The sequence below is a fragment of the Crocuta crocuta genome, unplaced genomic scaffold, assembly GCF_008692635.1.
Source record: "Crocuta crocuta isolate KB4526 unplaced genomic scaffold, BGI_CrCroc_1.0 scaffold158, whole genome shotgun sequence".
In the NCBI taxonomy this organism is placed as follows: domain Eukaryota; kingdom Metazoa; phylum Chordata; class Mammalia; order Carnivora; family Hyaenidae; genus Crocuta; species Crocuta crocuta.
The window spans coordinates 1131503-1148352 of NW_027532590.1; the positions used below are offsets into that span (position 1 = coordinate 1131503).

A 16850-nucleotide genomic window follows, 5' to 3' on the forward strand; every position below is an offset into this window, starting at 1 on the left:
CACATAGAATTATACCTTCTAGGTCTATCCACATTGTAGCAAATGACAAATTTTCATTTTTTTTTATGGCTGGGTAATAGTCCATTGTATACATATACAATATCTTCTTTATCTGTTCATTTATTGATGGACATTTGGGTTGCTCCCATATTTTGGCTATTATACATAATGATGCTGCAATAAATACAGGAGTGCATATATATCCTTGAATTAGTGTTTTTAATTTGGGAGATTAAATACTCATTAGTGGAATTACTAGATCATATGGTAATTCTATTTTTAATATTTTAAGAATCACCATACTGTTTTGGCTTCAGCAATTTGTTCTCACCAACTATGCACAAAGGTTCATTCATAAATTTTTAAATATTGATGTATTACTTCAATAATTTGCACATTAATGTCATGCTCACTGCTACAATTTCTCTGTAATTCTTTCTTAAACCCACTCAACTAGTTTTACACTGCATCATTTCCCTAAAACTGCACTTGTCAAAATCACTATTGCCATCCACCTAGTAAAATAAAATGGCTAATTCTCAGTCCTCATTTTATTTGACCAACTAGAAGCATTTAATTATTGGTCACTCCCTCCTCCTTGAAATACTCACTCTAGGTGGCTTCCAGGACACCACACTCTACCAGTTTTCCTTCTGCTCCCTAGGCTGTTCTTAACACCCATCTTTGCTGTTTTCTTCTCTCCTCCTCCGTCTCTTCTCCTTTCTGTATTACTTACTCCCTTGATGACCTGCTCTAGTCTCAAGGCCTAAACACCATCTACTTTCCAAACTTGTGCCTTAACCAATAAAAAGATGTCCTTCCTCAGACTCTAGGACATAAAACTTACTGCATACATGCTCAGCATGTTGGAAGTCAAATAGACATCTCAAACTGCACATGCCCCAAATCAATCTCATTTCTTGCCCCAAACCTAGTCTACTGACAATATTCTCCCTTTTGGTTAATATCAAATCTATTCTTACAGTTACTTAGGCCAAAAAAAAAAAACAAAAACAAAAACATGGACTCATCCTTGACCACTGTCTTTTGTCCCTCTAATATATCAGAAAATCACCTTGTCTCAAACTTCAAAACACATCCAAAATATGATCACATCTCGTTATCTCCAATATGACAGCTTGGTCTGAGCCGTCATCACCTGGTCTGTAACAATAATCTAACTAGTCTCGGTCAACCATCCTAACATCAACCCAGCGCATATTGAACAAGTTAGCCATTCACAGTGTTTCTTTATAAAAAGAAAGTCAAGCCATGCCATGTGAAATCATCAATTTCACTTGAGTAAAAGCCAAATTCCATATAAAGGCTCTTGTGTCCCTATATAAATTGGTGTTTCATCTAACCCTTTAATGTAATTTGTCACTATTATTCCAGTAATTGTGTTCTAGTTCCTTTTTGTTCTGTAAATACATCAACTCTTCTCCTGACTTAGAGCCTTTGCACTAGCTCTTCTCCCTGCTTTGAATAAATACTCTTCCCTCAGATACTCAGGTAAAACTCCCTGATTTTAATGCCTTGATAAAGTGTCACCATCTCAATGAAACTTATGCTAAATACTTCATTTAAAATTTTAACAGGCCCCCATATCTTATCACACTGGATCATCCTTTGCTGTGCTCTAAATTTCTTTAAAATAGTAGAGGAGCACCTGGGTGTCTCAGTCAGTTAAACATCTGACTCTTGGTTTTGGCTGAGGCCATGATCTCACAGTTCGAGTTCGAGCTCCACATTGGGTTCCGTGCTGTCAGTGTCTCTCTCTCCCTCTATCTCTGCCCCTCCTGTTCCCCCAACTTGTTTTCGGGATTCATTTCTCTCTCTGTCTCTCTTTCTCTCAAAAATAAATAAATAAACTTAAAAAAATAGTAAATAATTTACTAATCTGTTATATTTCTTGTTTATCACATTCCATTCTGCTAGAATGGAAACTCACTGAGATCAAGGACATTGGTTTATTTTGTTTGTTGCTGAATCCAAAACACCCATAACAATGCTTGTCATATTGTGCATTTTCAAGAAATATTTCATAAAGAAAAAGAGTGAGTATGGGTACTAAATAAATTAGTCTTTCCCTTAAGGCTCTAATTTTGTCTTGTCTATGACAATTTTTTAACAGATTTTTGTATATTTCTAATCCTTTAGATTTTTTCAAAGGAGAATTTTAATATGGATTTATAATTTGCATGTCACAGAGAGCTTTGATGCTGTCTACAGCATTTCTCAATCCCATCTTCCTCATACTTAGTTGTCTTTCAGGAGAGCAACCATTTTTTAATGTTTGTGTGTTTTTCTTATTCTGATAATTATTTCCATACATCCTTAGGTCCTCATTGTTTTACATTTTGTTTTCACTCATTTTCTAATTTCTTCTCTTGTCTTTACTTACATTAAGTGTTTCTTTAAAGACTGATGTTTTGCTTCTTATCCCTCACACTCTTAATCCGATGATTTTGTCTATGTGATATATTCCAAACCTGTCTACAATCCACAGCAAAATGGCCTTCCTAGTGTTGTCTCTTCTGATCAAAGCTGTGTTTTTTGTTTTTTTTTCAGGTTTTCTGTACAGATCTCATTTGAGGAAATCGCATTACTACTTTCTAAGTTATATCAGCTCCTTTTAGTTTTCTGTTTCTTGGTTACTCTCTCATTTTGCTGCAGTATATTCTCACTGATTCTCCCAAGAGAGTAATAATGCAGGTAGACTATTCAATTACTTATCTTGTGACTGCTTAATTACTGCTCACTTGATTCACATATTGGCTGGAATACTGGGTTGAAAATATTAAGTTAAAATAATTTTTGCCCAGAACTTTGAAGGCTTGTTCTTGATGTCTTATAACATGTACAAATGTTCATTTGTGTTTTCCTTTTTCTTTCAGAATCTTTCAGGATCTTCTCTTAATTCTTAATAGTTGCTAATTTTACAGTAACAGCTCTAGACATGGTTCTCTATTAGTTCAACCTCTTTTGAATTCCATGAGTTCATTCACTTTGAAGACACTTGTTTTTAGCCCTTCTGAAATTCTCCCTCCCGCTCCACCTACCTCTGTCTTATTTCCTCTTGTCATCTTCCAGAACTTCTAGGAATTTCTAATTTGCTGATATCTCCTTTGCTGTTGTCTTTTAGCTGCACTCTATACCTCTTTTGTCATTTGGTATTCATTTAATGGACTGTTCAAAGGAGAAGAAATAAACACTACTCAACTATTTTAAAATATTTTAATGATTTACATACTTACATTTAGAACTTTAACTTATCTGAAATTTGTTTGTATTTATGTTATGAAATAGAAGATCAAGTTTATGTTATTTGCCAAAAGATTGTTGGTTGTCACAACGTCATAGTTTGAAGTGGCTCTTACCTCTACCTCTACACTCCTCTCTCTCCTCTACACGCAGCTTATATCTCAATTCCTTAGCAAGTCTTTACTGACCATCCATCCAATATGGCCTCTATCATTTCATCATCTTGGCTATTTTCTTCTGAGAATATATAACAACTTCTAATTATCTTTATTATTTACATGTATATTTGTTTACTGTGTGTTTCTTCTATCATAACATAAACTCCTTGGCTACAGAGTTTATTGATATTTCTTCTACTGCATCCAGAGCTTTAGGTAACTGGTCTTTACTGCATATATACAACTAAATGAATAGAAGCATATGTGTTTTGTATGTATAGGTGGGTCTATATAGATAGATATATAAGTCTATATGAAAAGTATAATGTATATAGATGTACATATACATATGTATATGCACATATAGTTAATATATACATACATATGTAATATATGAAATGAAATCTTGGGGAACACATACTTTTTTGTCTTATCTTGACAATCTGCTTATTTTATTCTTCCATAAAATTTTTAAATTTTTTTGTTTAGTTTATTCTTAGATCTTAACAACTTGCTTTTGTTGTTGTTTGGCAGAATGAAACATAGTTTTGCTGAAAGGCTTATGCATGCAGCTGTTAGTGTAATGATATATTTGTATACAGCTACAGATTTAAGTTTATAATTTTAAACCTAATTACTGTAAATGCCTAAATAACAACATTAAACTCCTCAGATTAAAGAATGATTTACCAAAAATGTTTACATGGAAGAAGAACATGAACTATAAACTTAAGGAAAAGTCTTCACTGTAGTTTTCACCTAATCTTTTAAAGGAAGGTATTTTTGCTTTGAGAGGAAGTATGAAGTATCATCCAGACAAAGACTCTATGTGCTCTGCTTTCCAGAGAGACAGTGATATTCTAAATCAAATAAAGTGTACTTTGATTGCTCTCTGGAGCTACACTAAAGTTGAAAGAGTTGAATCACTGAGTTTGTCAGATAACATCATTGCGAAAACATATCCTTACTTGAACTACTGTCTTGAAGACCTCACTTCCATGAAAATGAAAAAAATAATTATTATTATATGAACTTTTTAAAGTTTATTGAGTTCTATATCAACTTATTTTAATTATCACACAGGATTTTCTTCATTTAAAAATACGATCTTTACTTTTATGGATGAGGAAACAGGGACCCAGGGTACTCAGGCTCATATTCCATTTAGAAGTATTTCCAGTTATAGGGGCACCTGGGTGGCTCAGTTGGTTAAGTGTCTGACTTCAGCTCAGGTCATGATCTTGCGGTTTGTGAGTTTGAGCTCCGTGTCAAGCTCTGTGCTGACAGCTCAGAGCCTGGAGCCTGCTTCAGATTCTGTGCCTTCCTCTCTCTCTGCCCCTTCCCTCCTCTCTCTCTCTTAAAAACAAATATTTAAAAAATTAAAAAAATATGATCTTTATCTCTCTAGTGGCATATTTCAAATACTATTTATTCACTTATTCCAAAAATATTTATTTAATATCTCCTATTTGCTAATCAGGATTCCAAGTGTCAGGAATACAGCAGTAAGCAGCAAAATCCCTGTTCTTATGAAGTTATCTTCTAGTAGAGAAAAATATCAAAATAAAGTAAAATAAATAATATTTTAGATAATGAGTTTTATAGAGAAAAGTAAAGCAGAAAGAAAAGAGGAAATGTGAAAAGGAAGATGTTTTTAGTTAAGTGATTCAATTAGACCTTTTGAGAAGGTGTCATTTAAGTGAGGGCTTGAACGTGATGAGGGAGCTATCAATGTGGCTATCCAGAGAAGATTGTTCTAGGCAGAAAGAATGGTCAGTATGATAGCCAGTAGGCTTACTAAAAATTTTCAAAGAAGCCATCCAGTAAAATATTATTGCAAATTTTTGTTTCTCAATACAGGGAACCTATCATAGTAAGTAAGTTTTCCTTGAATATTTCAAAGCATCCTCTAATTCAACAGGTCCAAAATTAAACCCATTATTATAATCCTCAAACCTAGTCCCCCTTTTCACTCTGTCTTGTGTCAGTGAATGATATGTCCATACATATATATAGTTGCTCAATCCAGAAAGCTGAGTCAACATATCATTTATCTATTCCCACATAACACATTATTCTAAATTAGTGACTCAAAACAATAAATATTTATTAGCCTCAAAGTTTCTGTAGGTCAGAAATTTGGGTTAAGTCCAGCTTAAGTTAGATCTTTTATTAGGTTACTGTCAAAGATGTTAGCCATGTCTTCAGTCCTATGAAGGCTTGACTGGGGTAAAGAATCTGATTTCAAAATGTCTCAGTCCCATAACTGACAACTGGAGAGTTCTCTTGATGGAAGCCTTCAGTTTCTCCCATGTAGTTACTTGAGTGTCTGGGAGAAAAGTGGGTGAACCAAAAGAGAACTAGATGGAAATAGCAATGTGTTTTATGATCTAATGACAGAATTCATGTGCCGTCATCAAGTTACTTGTATAGTGAATATTCAACAGGAGAAAAAAAATGGGCTGTACTCTTGGGAGGTAGGAGTGTCAAAAAAATTTGAATAAGTATTTTCAAAATCATCACAGTTATGCTTGAGATGTTCCTCTTGTTCACATTCAGTACCAAATCATCACTAAATTTTGTGGATTTTAGGGATATCTCTTGGATTCTTCTATTTTTCTCCAATCCTATTGCTATTTAAATTACTCAAGCCATCCTTGGTTCTCATCTTGACCACTGGGATTGTTTGCAAGCAGGACTTTGGACAAAAGTCCATGTATGATCTATAAGGCAATGCATGATCTGGTACCTACAACTCTCCAGCCTTATTTGTTATTAATATTGGACTCTATTCCAGATACAATAACATTCTTTCAGTCTCTTGTACTTTCCATTACACCACAAATTCTGAGATATTTCCTCTTGTATCTATCTGTCATTTCTTGTGTGAAATTCTGGACTACTATTTCAGCAGCCCTCCTTCCTAGAAGTTTTCACTGACTTTTACATAAATTGATTATACTTCTTTTTGCTGACTTTTACACGAGTTGATTATACTTCTTTTGTATTATTTAAAAGGTGGCTAGAATAATAAAACTGAAGTCAAACTACTGAGCAGGAAATGATATAAACCAAAAATTGCTTTAAATATTTACTCAGTAATTGAGTTCTGAAAGACTTAATGTTCTGAAAGAGAAGTTATTTATTATTCAAGCAATGAATGAGTGTGTCAATTAAGTCCCTTACAACTATACCTTTGCAAAGTGACTTTGAACCTCTCTAGTTCGTGTGGTTTCAACCATAATTTGAATCTATGAATCAGGATGTGTCAATCAGATCTTTTTCTTGTATGCTACTCAGTCTTATCTGAAACTTGCCTGTATTTTCTATTTGGGTAACACGGTATACTATTATAACCATCCAGGCCCCTTTTGTATAAATTAGCTTTGGTGAATTTCTCTTCATTTCACTTAAAAAATATCCCTGACCAAAAGATTCATATTATTTAATGCAAAATCCAAACACTGGCATAAGGGCTTGGCATTTTTCAAAATATATATGTAGACTGTCATTTGTTTTACTAAAGTTATCTGTGAAAAATGTGTGCCACTTTATGTATCCATTTTTATACTGGTAAAAGAATATTTTCTTGGCCCAAGGCAAAACAACTAGTTAATGACAAAACTGGAAAAAAATATAAGCCTCCTGGCTGTCAATATGGAACCTTAACCATTATACCATGATGACTTCCATTTAATTATCTTGTGCACTGAACACATAACAGAAACTATTAAGTTTATTCTAAGTAATTTTCAATGTCTCTGAAACATTTAATTAGTTTTTTTTAAATAAATAAGTCATTAAGAAACTACAAATCAGTGAGTTAATTAGCTGGGTTATGGCCTTTTATTTCTTTCTGTTGAAATAAGCTATGCCAAGTGCCAAATAAATAATGAAAAGCTATAAAGAAGTAAAGGATTACTCATGAAAATAGGCAGTTTATATAGAAGTTATAAAGAAATTTTCACAGAAGTTATAACAATTATTATAAATTTTGAGCACAATATTTTACAATATGTTTAGTAAAAATAAGTGATTTTATGATAAAGCATAAATTTTGTAGATAAAAGGATTATATAAAGATTAGAGTTAAGAAATCTCAAATGACTGCACTATCTAATCCTCCATTTCTGTTTTTACTATTGAATGGAGTCCTCCTTCTTCATCCCATCCCTTGACTATAACCTTTTATTAACCCTTCATATGCTAACATACAAACAATATGTAATTATCACTAACAACTAGCAAGCATTGAACATAGACATCATAGACCCTAAAGACACTAATTAATATAAGCACTGAATGTAGACACTGAAGTATCAGGCTTGGTTAAAAAGTCACCCGTGATATTGTAATTTACAGCTCTCCAATTCTACTATTAAGTGATGATTTTCATTATTTGATTATTTAAGTTTCCTTTGCAGATTTCTGTGTCTTCATTTTTTCCTATTTCCAAATACTTGTTCTATGATTGTCCTTAATTATTTATTAACATTATTCCTAACTTGAATAGAAGAGCAGAAGGAGAGAAAATTGGACCTTCTTTAGTATTAAACATATACTTGAAGCCTGATTACTGATAGACTTGGAGAGCTGTAGTCTGATATTTGACGTCTACATCATTATATGTAGTTAATTTGCTTCAGAAATATTTATTCAGTTGTTACTCTGAATGTTCTGGATTTCTTCTGGGTCTATTAAAACAATTGGAACAGTCATGCTTTGCTTAAATAGTAGACCCTACAAAGTAAGAGATAGACATTGATTAATTTTATTAAAATGACTATTGCAATTGTAGTAAGTGCTACTAATGAGAAACACAAATGCGGGAAATATCTTAGCAGGGTTTTACAAAATCAGAGAAAATATTTAAGGCTTCTTGACAAATGATGTTAAAACTTAGATCAGAAAGATAACTAGAAAAAAAGAAAGATAAGTAGAACTTAATTAGTTGAAGAGATGATCAATGAACATTCCAGGCAAAGGTAGATTGTACCAAAAACATTGAAGAGAACATGGTGTGAAGCAGTTGGATTACAGATCTAAATTAGAAGGTAGGGCCAAGTGGATTGATATGATATGTGAAATAAAGAGAGGACTCAAGGGTTACCAAAGATTTTCCTCCAGAGAAATGGAAAGATGCAACTGCCATTAACCAAGATTGAAAAAAATGAAAAGAGAACAAATGTGTGTGGGAAGAGAAGGAGTTTGATTTATGTTTGCTCTTATTAGAGATCTGTGTTGCCAGCAATCAGTGATTATTTTATTCTAGTTTCAGAAATTGAGATGATTCAAGCTATGCCTAGTCTCCTACTAAGGCTTCACATTTCTGGTCCATTCTTACTCTAAAGTTGTAATTCTTTGAGATCGTAAAGCAACTCATAGGAGTTCATCCTTTGGTGAGCCTAAGAATACAGTTTTTGTTTCCCTAAATCCATAAAACTTTCAGAACTTATACATAGATTGCTAACCCCTCATCTACTACTCAAATTGATTCCCACCCTTGGGAGAAATGTAGCTCTAAATATTTGGCTCCGTTCTGTGAGTTTCCTTTATCTTAGGTCACAGCCGTTATTTTCCATTGTGTTTTTAGCTCCTCAGTGCACAGATTTGTCTTAAATTTGTCTTTGTTTTCAGTGTAAAGTTCCACTTGTTTAAAATGTTGGCTAACACATTTAGTGTTTAAGTGGCTAGGCAGGAAACCTCTCTCTACCTTACTTTCTACATCTGTAATACAGAGGAGATATTATCTAACTAGCAACATTGTTACAAGAATTAAATGATGTCATGTATATGAATCCTGTGCCCCAGAGATCAGGAAGCAACTATCATATTTGTCCTACTTATTATCAATTAAAATTGCCTAAACCCCGTCAAACTGCAGATATGAGTTCAGAAATGAGATCATTTTAAAATGGTAATCATATTTGACTGGCACATTGCCCAGAGTAGCAAAAATCAAGATCCTAGTACCACGTTAATTTTTCCTGAGTCTCCAGAGGTATTCTAGAATGGTCCTTTTAGATTCCTCCAGTATGGTCTCTTTTTTAAATAATTAGTATCAACAATCAACTTAAAGCCTGCTTCACTACATGTGTCTTCATGGCAAAAAAGGATTCCTTTTCTAAGGCAGAATGCTTTCATGTGAAACACTCAAACTTCACATATCCCCAGTGTCCCAATTCTCTTTAGTTTTCATAACGAGACTGAAGCCATAAAGAAATGGAAACAACATTCATCTCTTCCATTCGGTGTTTTTGTTTCCTTTTTTTGTTTTAATGTTTATTTATTTTGGGGAGAGAAAGAGAGACAAAGTGCAAGTGGGGGAGAGGCAGAGAGAAGGGAGACACAGAATCTGAAGCAGCATCCCAGACTCTGAGCTGTCAGCACAGAGCCTCTCAGAGCCTGACACAGGACTTGAACCCATGAACTGTGAGATCATGACCTAAGCCAAAGTTGGCTGCTCAACGGACTGAGCCACTCAGGCATCCCTGTGTTTTGTTTTTCAAACAGGGGCAACAAATATCAGTTTCTTGTATTTCTAAAACTCACAAAGTTCCAAATAATAACTCTGAAAGTTTTTTTTCACAAAGAATTGTAGGCCTATAAGGCTGGTTGTGAAGCTATAAAATACAGAGGAACCTGTGATTTTCCATCATACCCCAAACCTTCTCTGCCTCAGGAATCTGAGCACTGATTTATTCACCACAAGTCACTCTTCCTTCTGCACAAATGAATTCATGAAAATAGATGCATGGAAATTTGTGGCCCCATCCATGTGCCAAGACTTGTCTCAGATCCCCTTAATGTTGCCCTTCTACATCTTTCACATTTTCTCTCAATTTTAAGGCTCATTTAGCAGAGGTAAGTAGGTATTGACAATTACACTAAACTCATCTTAAAATCATTCATATTTAATGGTGATACCTGTCCTCCAAAAGTGGATGTATTTTATTTTCTTGTCTCAATGAAGAGGTCAAAGAGGAGAGAAGAGGAGGGTAAGAGATACCTTTGTGATGAATTTTTGTTTTTAATTTCATTCTTAAGAAAATAGATTTCTGCCAGTGTCTCAGAAATTGAAGTCTTTGAACTTGTAAGTAGCATGTCTTTATAAAAACAAGAATATATAAAACACTTAACTGCAACGGATGTTCACTGATGGGAATGTATATGAGTTAACCCACAGTCTCCAAAAAGAGTTGAGAGGAAATAGTTAAGAGTAGTTAAGAATAGGTAAGAGTAAATAGAAAATAGTAAAGATAATAAATACAGTACTTAGTGCAGTAGAGAGAAGAAGAGCCAAGCCTGGGAGGCAAGCAAAATAATAGACTTGATAATAAGCAGTTTCTTGTCTAAAATCCATTCTACATTAACCTTAGATGTTTTCTCACACTGGCTCCTCCTGCCCTGAGTTTTAACAACTGAAAAAAAAAAGTCTTAAAATATGTTTGCACAGATGATGCTGATGACTGATGCTGATTTAAAAATTAGAGAAAGACTCCTGATTGGTCAAATGGAACTTCATGCTCTGTTTATTAGTATAATCTCTCTTCAATGACTACAGTTCTCTCAAGACAGTCTATTAATGTTCAAATGATGCAAGTCTCAGATATTACTGTAATTGGAAGAAAGTTCTAGGATTAATATGCCAGAGCAGGAATTGTATGTGATGGGAACTCTTTCCATCTGTATAGCCTTTACCTCTTTCAGAAAAGGAAGGTATAGATGATGTAGAAATGTTTTTCAATCAATTACTCCACATAGTTTTGTTGGCAATCATTCTTTCCGTGTCAAAATTGAAAATTTTTAGGCGCACCTGGGTGGTTCAGTCAATTAAGAATCTGGCTCTTGATTTTAGCTCAGGTCACAATCTCACAATTCATGAATTTAGCCCCATGTTGGGTTCTGTGCTGACAGTGCAGAGCCTGCTTGGGATTCTATCTCTATCTGCCTCTCTCTGTCTCTCTGTCTCTGTCTCTGTATCTCTCTCTCAAAAATAAATATTTAAAAAATTGGGAATTTTTAGAAATAAAAACAATTATCGATAAACAGTTGGATGGTTCTTGTGTCACTGAAGGAAATGTAACTAGTAAAGAAAATTGGAATGTTTCTCTGCTCAGAATTTCCCCTTTTTTTTCCTAATAGGTATCATTCTGCAAAGCTTGCTTGTGAATTCTTGTTACAAAACAGGGAGATGTTGCTTTCAGTGGTAGGAAGAAGGGAGCCAGTCATTCTCTTCACTGTAGCTTCACTTCCCAGCTCCTGCTCACTGATACTTCCCAGGGATTCTCTGTAGGCTTTAGATGGTCCCAGACAGAGTAAGCTACCAAACTGTGAATATTTTAAAAATGCAAATCTGTGTTCTATGTACTTTAGGTTCTTAGCACTGTGTTTTGCACCTAAGATGTGAGAACTCAAATTCCTTGTATTAACATTTAACAGATTTTTTAAGTGCATTTTGACACGAGAAAGGACGTTTTCATACAAAAATGCACTATAATTTTATTGTTAGTAAATCTCTCTGTTTAACAGACCTCTGAAAATCCTCTCCTTCATAAAAGCAGTGAGAAAACTGTCAAAAAATGTGACAATCAACTTTTTCAGAGCTCTGTAATTAATCAGAGATTTGCAGTAACACATGAAGTCGTTTAATTATGAAAAACAGCTGAATCTTGGTAAGAACAGCAGGATTTGTGGCTATAACTTGTCCTATTCTTATTCTCCTTTCTCGGCTCCATGGTAGCATGATAAACCAACAGTCTGCAGTAAAAACCAACAACCTGACGACTATCAGCATGGGCAGAAAGGAGTCTGAATCCCTTTCAAGCCTGTTGGAGAAATGTCATTATTTGACCTGTCTGGAGGTTCTCTGGAAGACCCCACATTCAAGACTGCTTTTATTTGACCTAACATGGAGCTCCTGTTTTATGAAAAGTCTTTTTCCTCTAGATGCTTGTCAAATACATTTAGAGACAATGTTTTAACCTCATGGGTGCTGGAGGCAGTGAGTAACAGTGGGGGTAAACAATAGAGTAACCAAAAAGCTTAAAAGAAAAGGCAACGGGATGATATGTCCCGAGGGTATCTAGAAGATCATGCATCTGTATGGGGTTGTGAGCATGCCCAGTGTCATGGACCTGGTTACATCCTTTAAAAATCCATATGCTGAAATACTAACTGCCAATATCTAAGAATGTGACTTTAATTAAAGATAAGTAAGATAAAATGAGGTCATATGGGCTCACCCTAATCTATCACTGGTGTTCTTCTAAGAAGAGGAGATTATGATTCAGACACACGGAGTGGAAGAAACAGAGAGAAGATGGCCATCTGCAAGCCATGGAGGGAGGCCTTCAAAGGAGATTAACCCTGCCCATAACTTGATCTAGGACCTCTAGCCCGCAGAACTGTGAGAAAATTAATTTCTGTTGTTTAAGGTACTTAGTCCAGGGTACCTTAAGATAGTCCTAGCAAACTAATACACAAAGAGTTGTGTGCATGTTCGGGAAAGACTTGAGAAAACCTTGAGCTCTCAACTCAGGCTGGCCGTGAGGCCCTGTTCAAATGGGAAATAAAGGCTAAGACACAGTTGTCAATTGCTAGCCTCATTGTTGAAGTGTTGTGGCCCCCAAAACACAGCACTCTCAGAAAATACTGGGAGATACACTGGTTTTAGAAATTTAAGAAAATCCCTGTCTAATTATGAGGTGACCTCTAAGCTACTCAGACAGACTTTACAGAATTAGTTTAGAAAAACCAATTAAAGACAAACAAAAATCCCAGCAACAATAAGAAACCTTATGGAGGAGAGATGAGATGATTTATAGAGTTACTGTCTTATATTATCTAAAATGTCCAGTTTTCAGCAAAAACATTATGAGTCATTCAAAGGAAAAAAAAGTGTGGCCCATGTGCAGGGGAAAAAAGGCAATCAATAGAATCTGCTCTAAGAAAGCAAAGAGAGTGGAATTACTGGACAAAGACTTTAAATCAGCTATTTTAAATACAATAATAAAAACTAAAGGAAACCATGTTTAAAGAACTAAAAACAAAACATATGACAATAATATCTCCATGAATACAAAATATACCAATAAAGAGATAGAAATTATAGAAAAGAACAAAAGAGTAATTCTGGTGTTGGGAAGTGGAATAACTTAATGAAAAACTCACTGGAAAATAACCTGCTAGTTTTCTCTGACCACTATAACAAATAACACAACAAGAGTAACTTACTCTTCCATAGTTCTGGAGGCCAGAAGTCTGAAGTCTGTTCACTGGGCCCAAAACAAGGTGTGAGTAGGACCAAGTGTCCTCCACAGGCTCTAGGGGAAAATCTGCTTCTTCCTTTTTGTAGCTTCTATTGAGGGCTGGCATTCCTTGTCTGTGGCTACATCACTGTAGTCTCTGCCTGCATGGTCACATTGCGTTCCTGTTTCTGTCTATAATCAAATATGCTTCTGCCTCTCTCTTATAAAGATACACATCATTGCATGTAGGGATGATTTGCATAATCTAGAATAATCTCCCCCATGCAGCGCAAAATGTGATGATTATCATTTTAGCATACATAGTGTTCTATTTTGTTTTTTAAAGGTGAGGGGCATTGTATTATTGGTCCAGATCCAGGTAAGTCAGTGTATTTGTTGGTAGGAGAATGTAGAAGTTTATTTTCTGATAACGGAAGGGATGATTTTGCAAAAGAAATACAGGGAATGGTTTAGAAGCAGCAATCTGTAGTTATGAGAACCCTGGCTATGCCTTCCTGCCCTATGTTCTTGGGCCGTGGAAAATGAGCAAATGCTGCTTAAGAGGACAGGTGAAAGTTACTTAAAACCAGATGGTAGAGAAAGTTCTAGAGTTATTGAGAACATAGTGGATCTTTACGATATTATGATTATTACTATTACTATAACATTAGAATAAACTTTCCAGAGATTATGGTGACAGAGAGTTCAACTGACCAGTAATAATCAGAGATGAAGGGTCATAAAGTAATATGGAGCCAAAAGGATAGAGATAGGAGAAGCTTCTGCTCATGGAAAAAGCACGAAAGACAGAGAGAGAGAGCCACTGGGCAGATAAGTGACTTTGAATGTCCAGAACTACATAGAACCTTTAGAACTGTGCAGTAGTTCATGGATGCCATTAACGGTGATCTTACACGTTCAGAAATGTCACTGTCACATTATGATTGATATTGGATTTTAAAATTGTGCCTATGTCTGTGGTAGACAATTTCACAGTGATGGCTGTAAGACCCATTTTCACTACTTATTAAAAACTCTGGCAGGAGGAACTTGATACTGCTGAGATCAAGCTGTGACCACAAAGGTTCAGGGGTTGGTGATGCTCTGAGATGAGTGACAGAGCCGGGAGGATATGAAGACTGACAATCTCTGGGAAGTAACATCAGCTTAAAGATATCAGTTTCAAACACATGTGTGCTCAGGAAGTCTGTTTCACTTCCCTGAGCAAAGCGCCGCCAATGAAAAGAATCATTTGATCTTAGCAAGCAGGCCCAGACCTTACGTGGACCAACGAGGTAAATGAGGAGCTGGATGGGGTGCAGTGACACGTGTGGGCATCTAGGATGAGAGCTGCATAAAACAAACAAACATTCAAATGAAAAAGAGTGCAGTGGCTCTTTACTTTTCCCAGACACACGTTCTCATTGTATAATGCCAGGTGCACTGACCACATTTATGGTAATTTCTCAATCTTAGTGCACAGATTTTAGATCTGAACAAAATGTACTGTAGATGAATGACACAAGATGAAAGCAGAATGAATTTAACTGAGGATGTTACTAATATAGGAAGCATCTAATTGAAAAAAAGAGAACATCATTGTTTAGTCTGTAGGACAGAAGTTTTATTACCATTGAGAAGAAGTTACAAAACTTGAAAGGTGATGTTTATCCCCTCAGTAAAAGCAAAGAGAATTGTATTTCACAACTGAACTTTCATTTTTTTTCTTATCCTGAATCACTAAGCTTACTTTTAACTAAAAATTCCAATTAGAAGTCAAGTTTGGGTAAATACAAATTTTGAAAGTCTAATAATTTGGGAGTGGCTTTGTTTCCAGACTTAAAATAATGTCACCTCTGACCTTTGGGCTGAACACTTGTGAAACCGTATAAATACTTGACTGTAGATCTATCTGTCTATAGGTCTATAGATCTATAAAGACCTATCTGTCATTACAATAATATTTGCCATATAGTAAATAATATATAGAATATATACTACTTAAAACATATAAAAGTTTTTCTTTTTGTTTTAAAAGGTAATTTTTGCTTACCATTTTTAAAAAATATTTTTATTTATTTCTAGGGAGAGAGAGAGAGAGAGAGAGCGTGAGCAGGGGAGGGTCAGAGAGAGAAGGAGATACAGACTCTGAAATAGGCTCCAGGCTCTGAGCTGGCAGTCAGCACAGAGCCCGACGCGGGGCTAGAACCCACGAACCGCGAGATCATGACCTAAGCGAAAGTCGGACGCTCAACCAACTAAGCCACCCAGGCGCCCCTACCATTTTTTAATTCTCTATTTATAGTGACAATCGTTAGGAAGACTTTTTGTTGTCATTTTCTGTAAAATCTGAATGTTCTTCTCATTTATAGCTTGGTCGCAACAAAGGAAACAGACAGTGCAAGATCTCGAAGTGCTCCAATGTCACCTTCGGACTTTCTGGATAAATTAATGGGGAGGACATCAGGGTATGATGCCAGAATCAGACCCAATTTTAAAGGTAATTATCTACTTACCATTATATATGAAATGTGTTTTGAATATTATTAAACAAGATAAATTTTCAGATTGATTCCACAAAAATTCTAATGCTTATTTCCAGTAATCTTCCAAGTACTGTATTATGCAAAGATATGTTTTGAAAGAAAAAAAATCTATTCTTATGTTAGTAGTTCTCAGAATTAGTCTTCTTTGAACCAATAGTGTTTGCTCTTCTTTCCTTGTTATGATGCTTATTGTCATGATGATTCATTTTAGGAAACTACATATATATATGTATATGTATATACATATGTATATTTTTTACATATATATTTTTACATACATATATTTACACACACACACACGTATATATTCTACTCACTGGACTAGAAGCTTCTTTAAAGGTGGCAATAAACCATATTTTAAATTCCCCACAGCAAGACTCTTTTATATGTGGAGAATCAAACAGTTGTTGAATTTATGTACTGGGAAAAGAGTCTGGATAACTAAAAGCCACTGATAACATTTCAAAAATTATTCCTTCGACCAAATGTTTTGCTTAAATGTAAAGGAAAGAGTGTAATTGTCAGTTTAAGAAAGCCCTCTTTTATTCTTTTGTTTAATATACTGAAAAGCAGCATACTTATACGTGTTGTATGTAGATTGCCCAGAACCACAATATGTCCTAGGATAAAAG

The 16850-nt window shown here is 35.0% G+C and overlaps 1 protein-coding gene across 2 annotated transcripts in view; it reads left to right on the forward strand.

The window, feature by feature from the left end:
- Window positions 1–16850, forward strand: part of GLRA3 (glycine receptor alpha 3) — a 180672-nt gene that overhangs the window by 22533 nt on the left and 141289 nt on the right. For both annotated transcript variants that reach the window (XM_077779663.1, XM_077779664.1), the window contains exon 2: window positions 16045–16172. In XM_077779663.1, the coding sequence (XP_077635789.1) occupies window positions 16045–16172 (128 nt within the window). The remainder of the gene's footprint in view (window positions 1–16044; window positions 16173–16850) is intronic.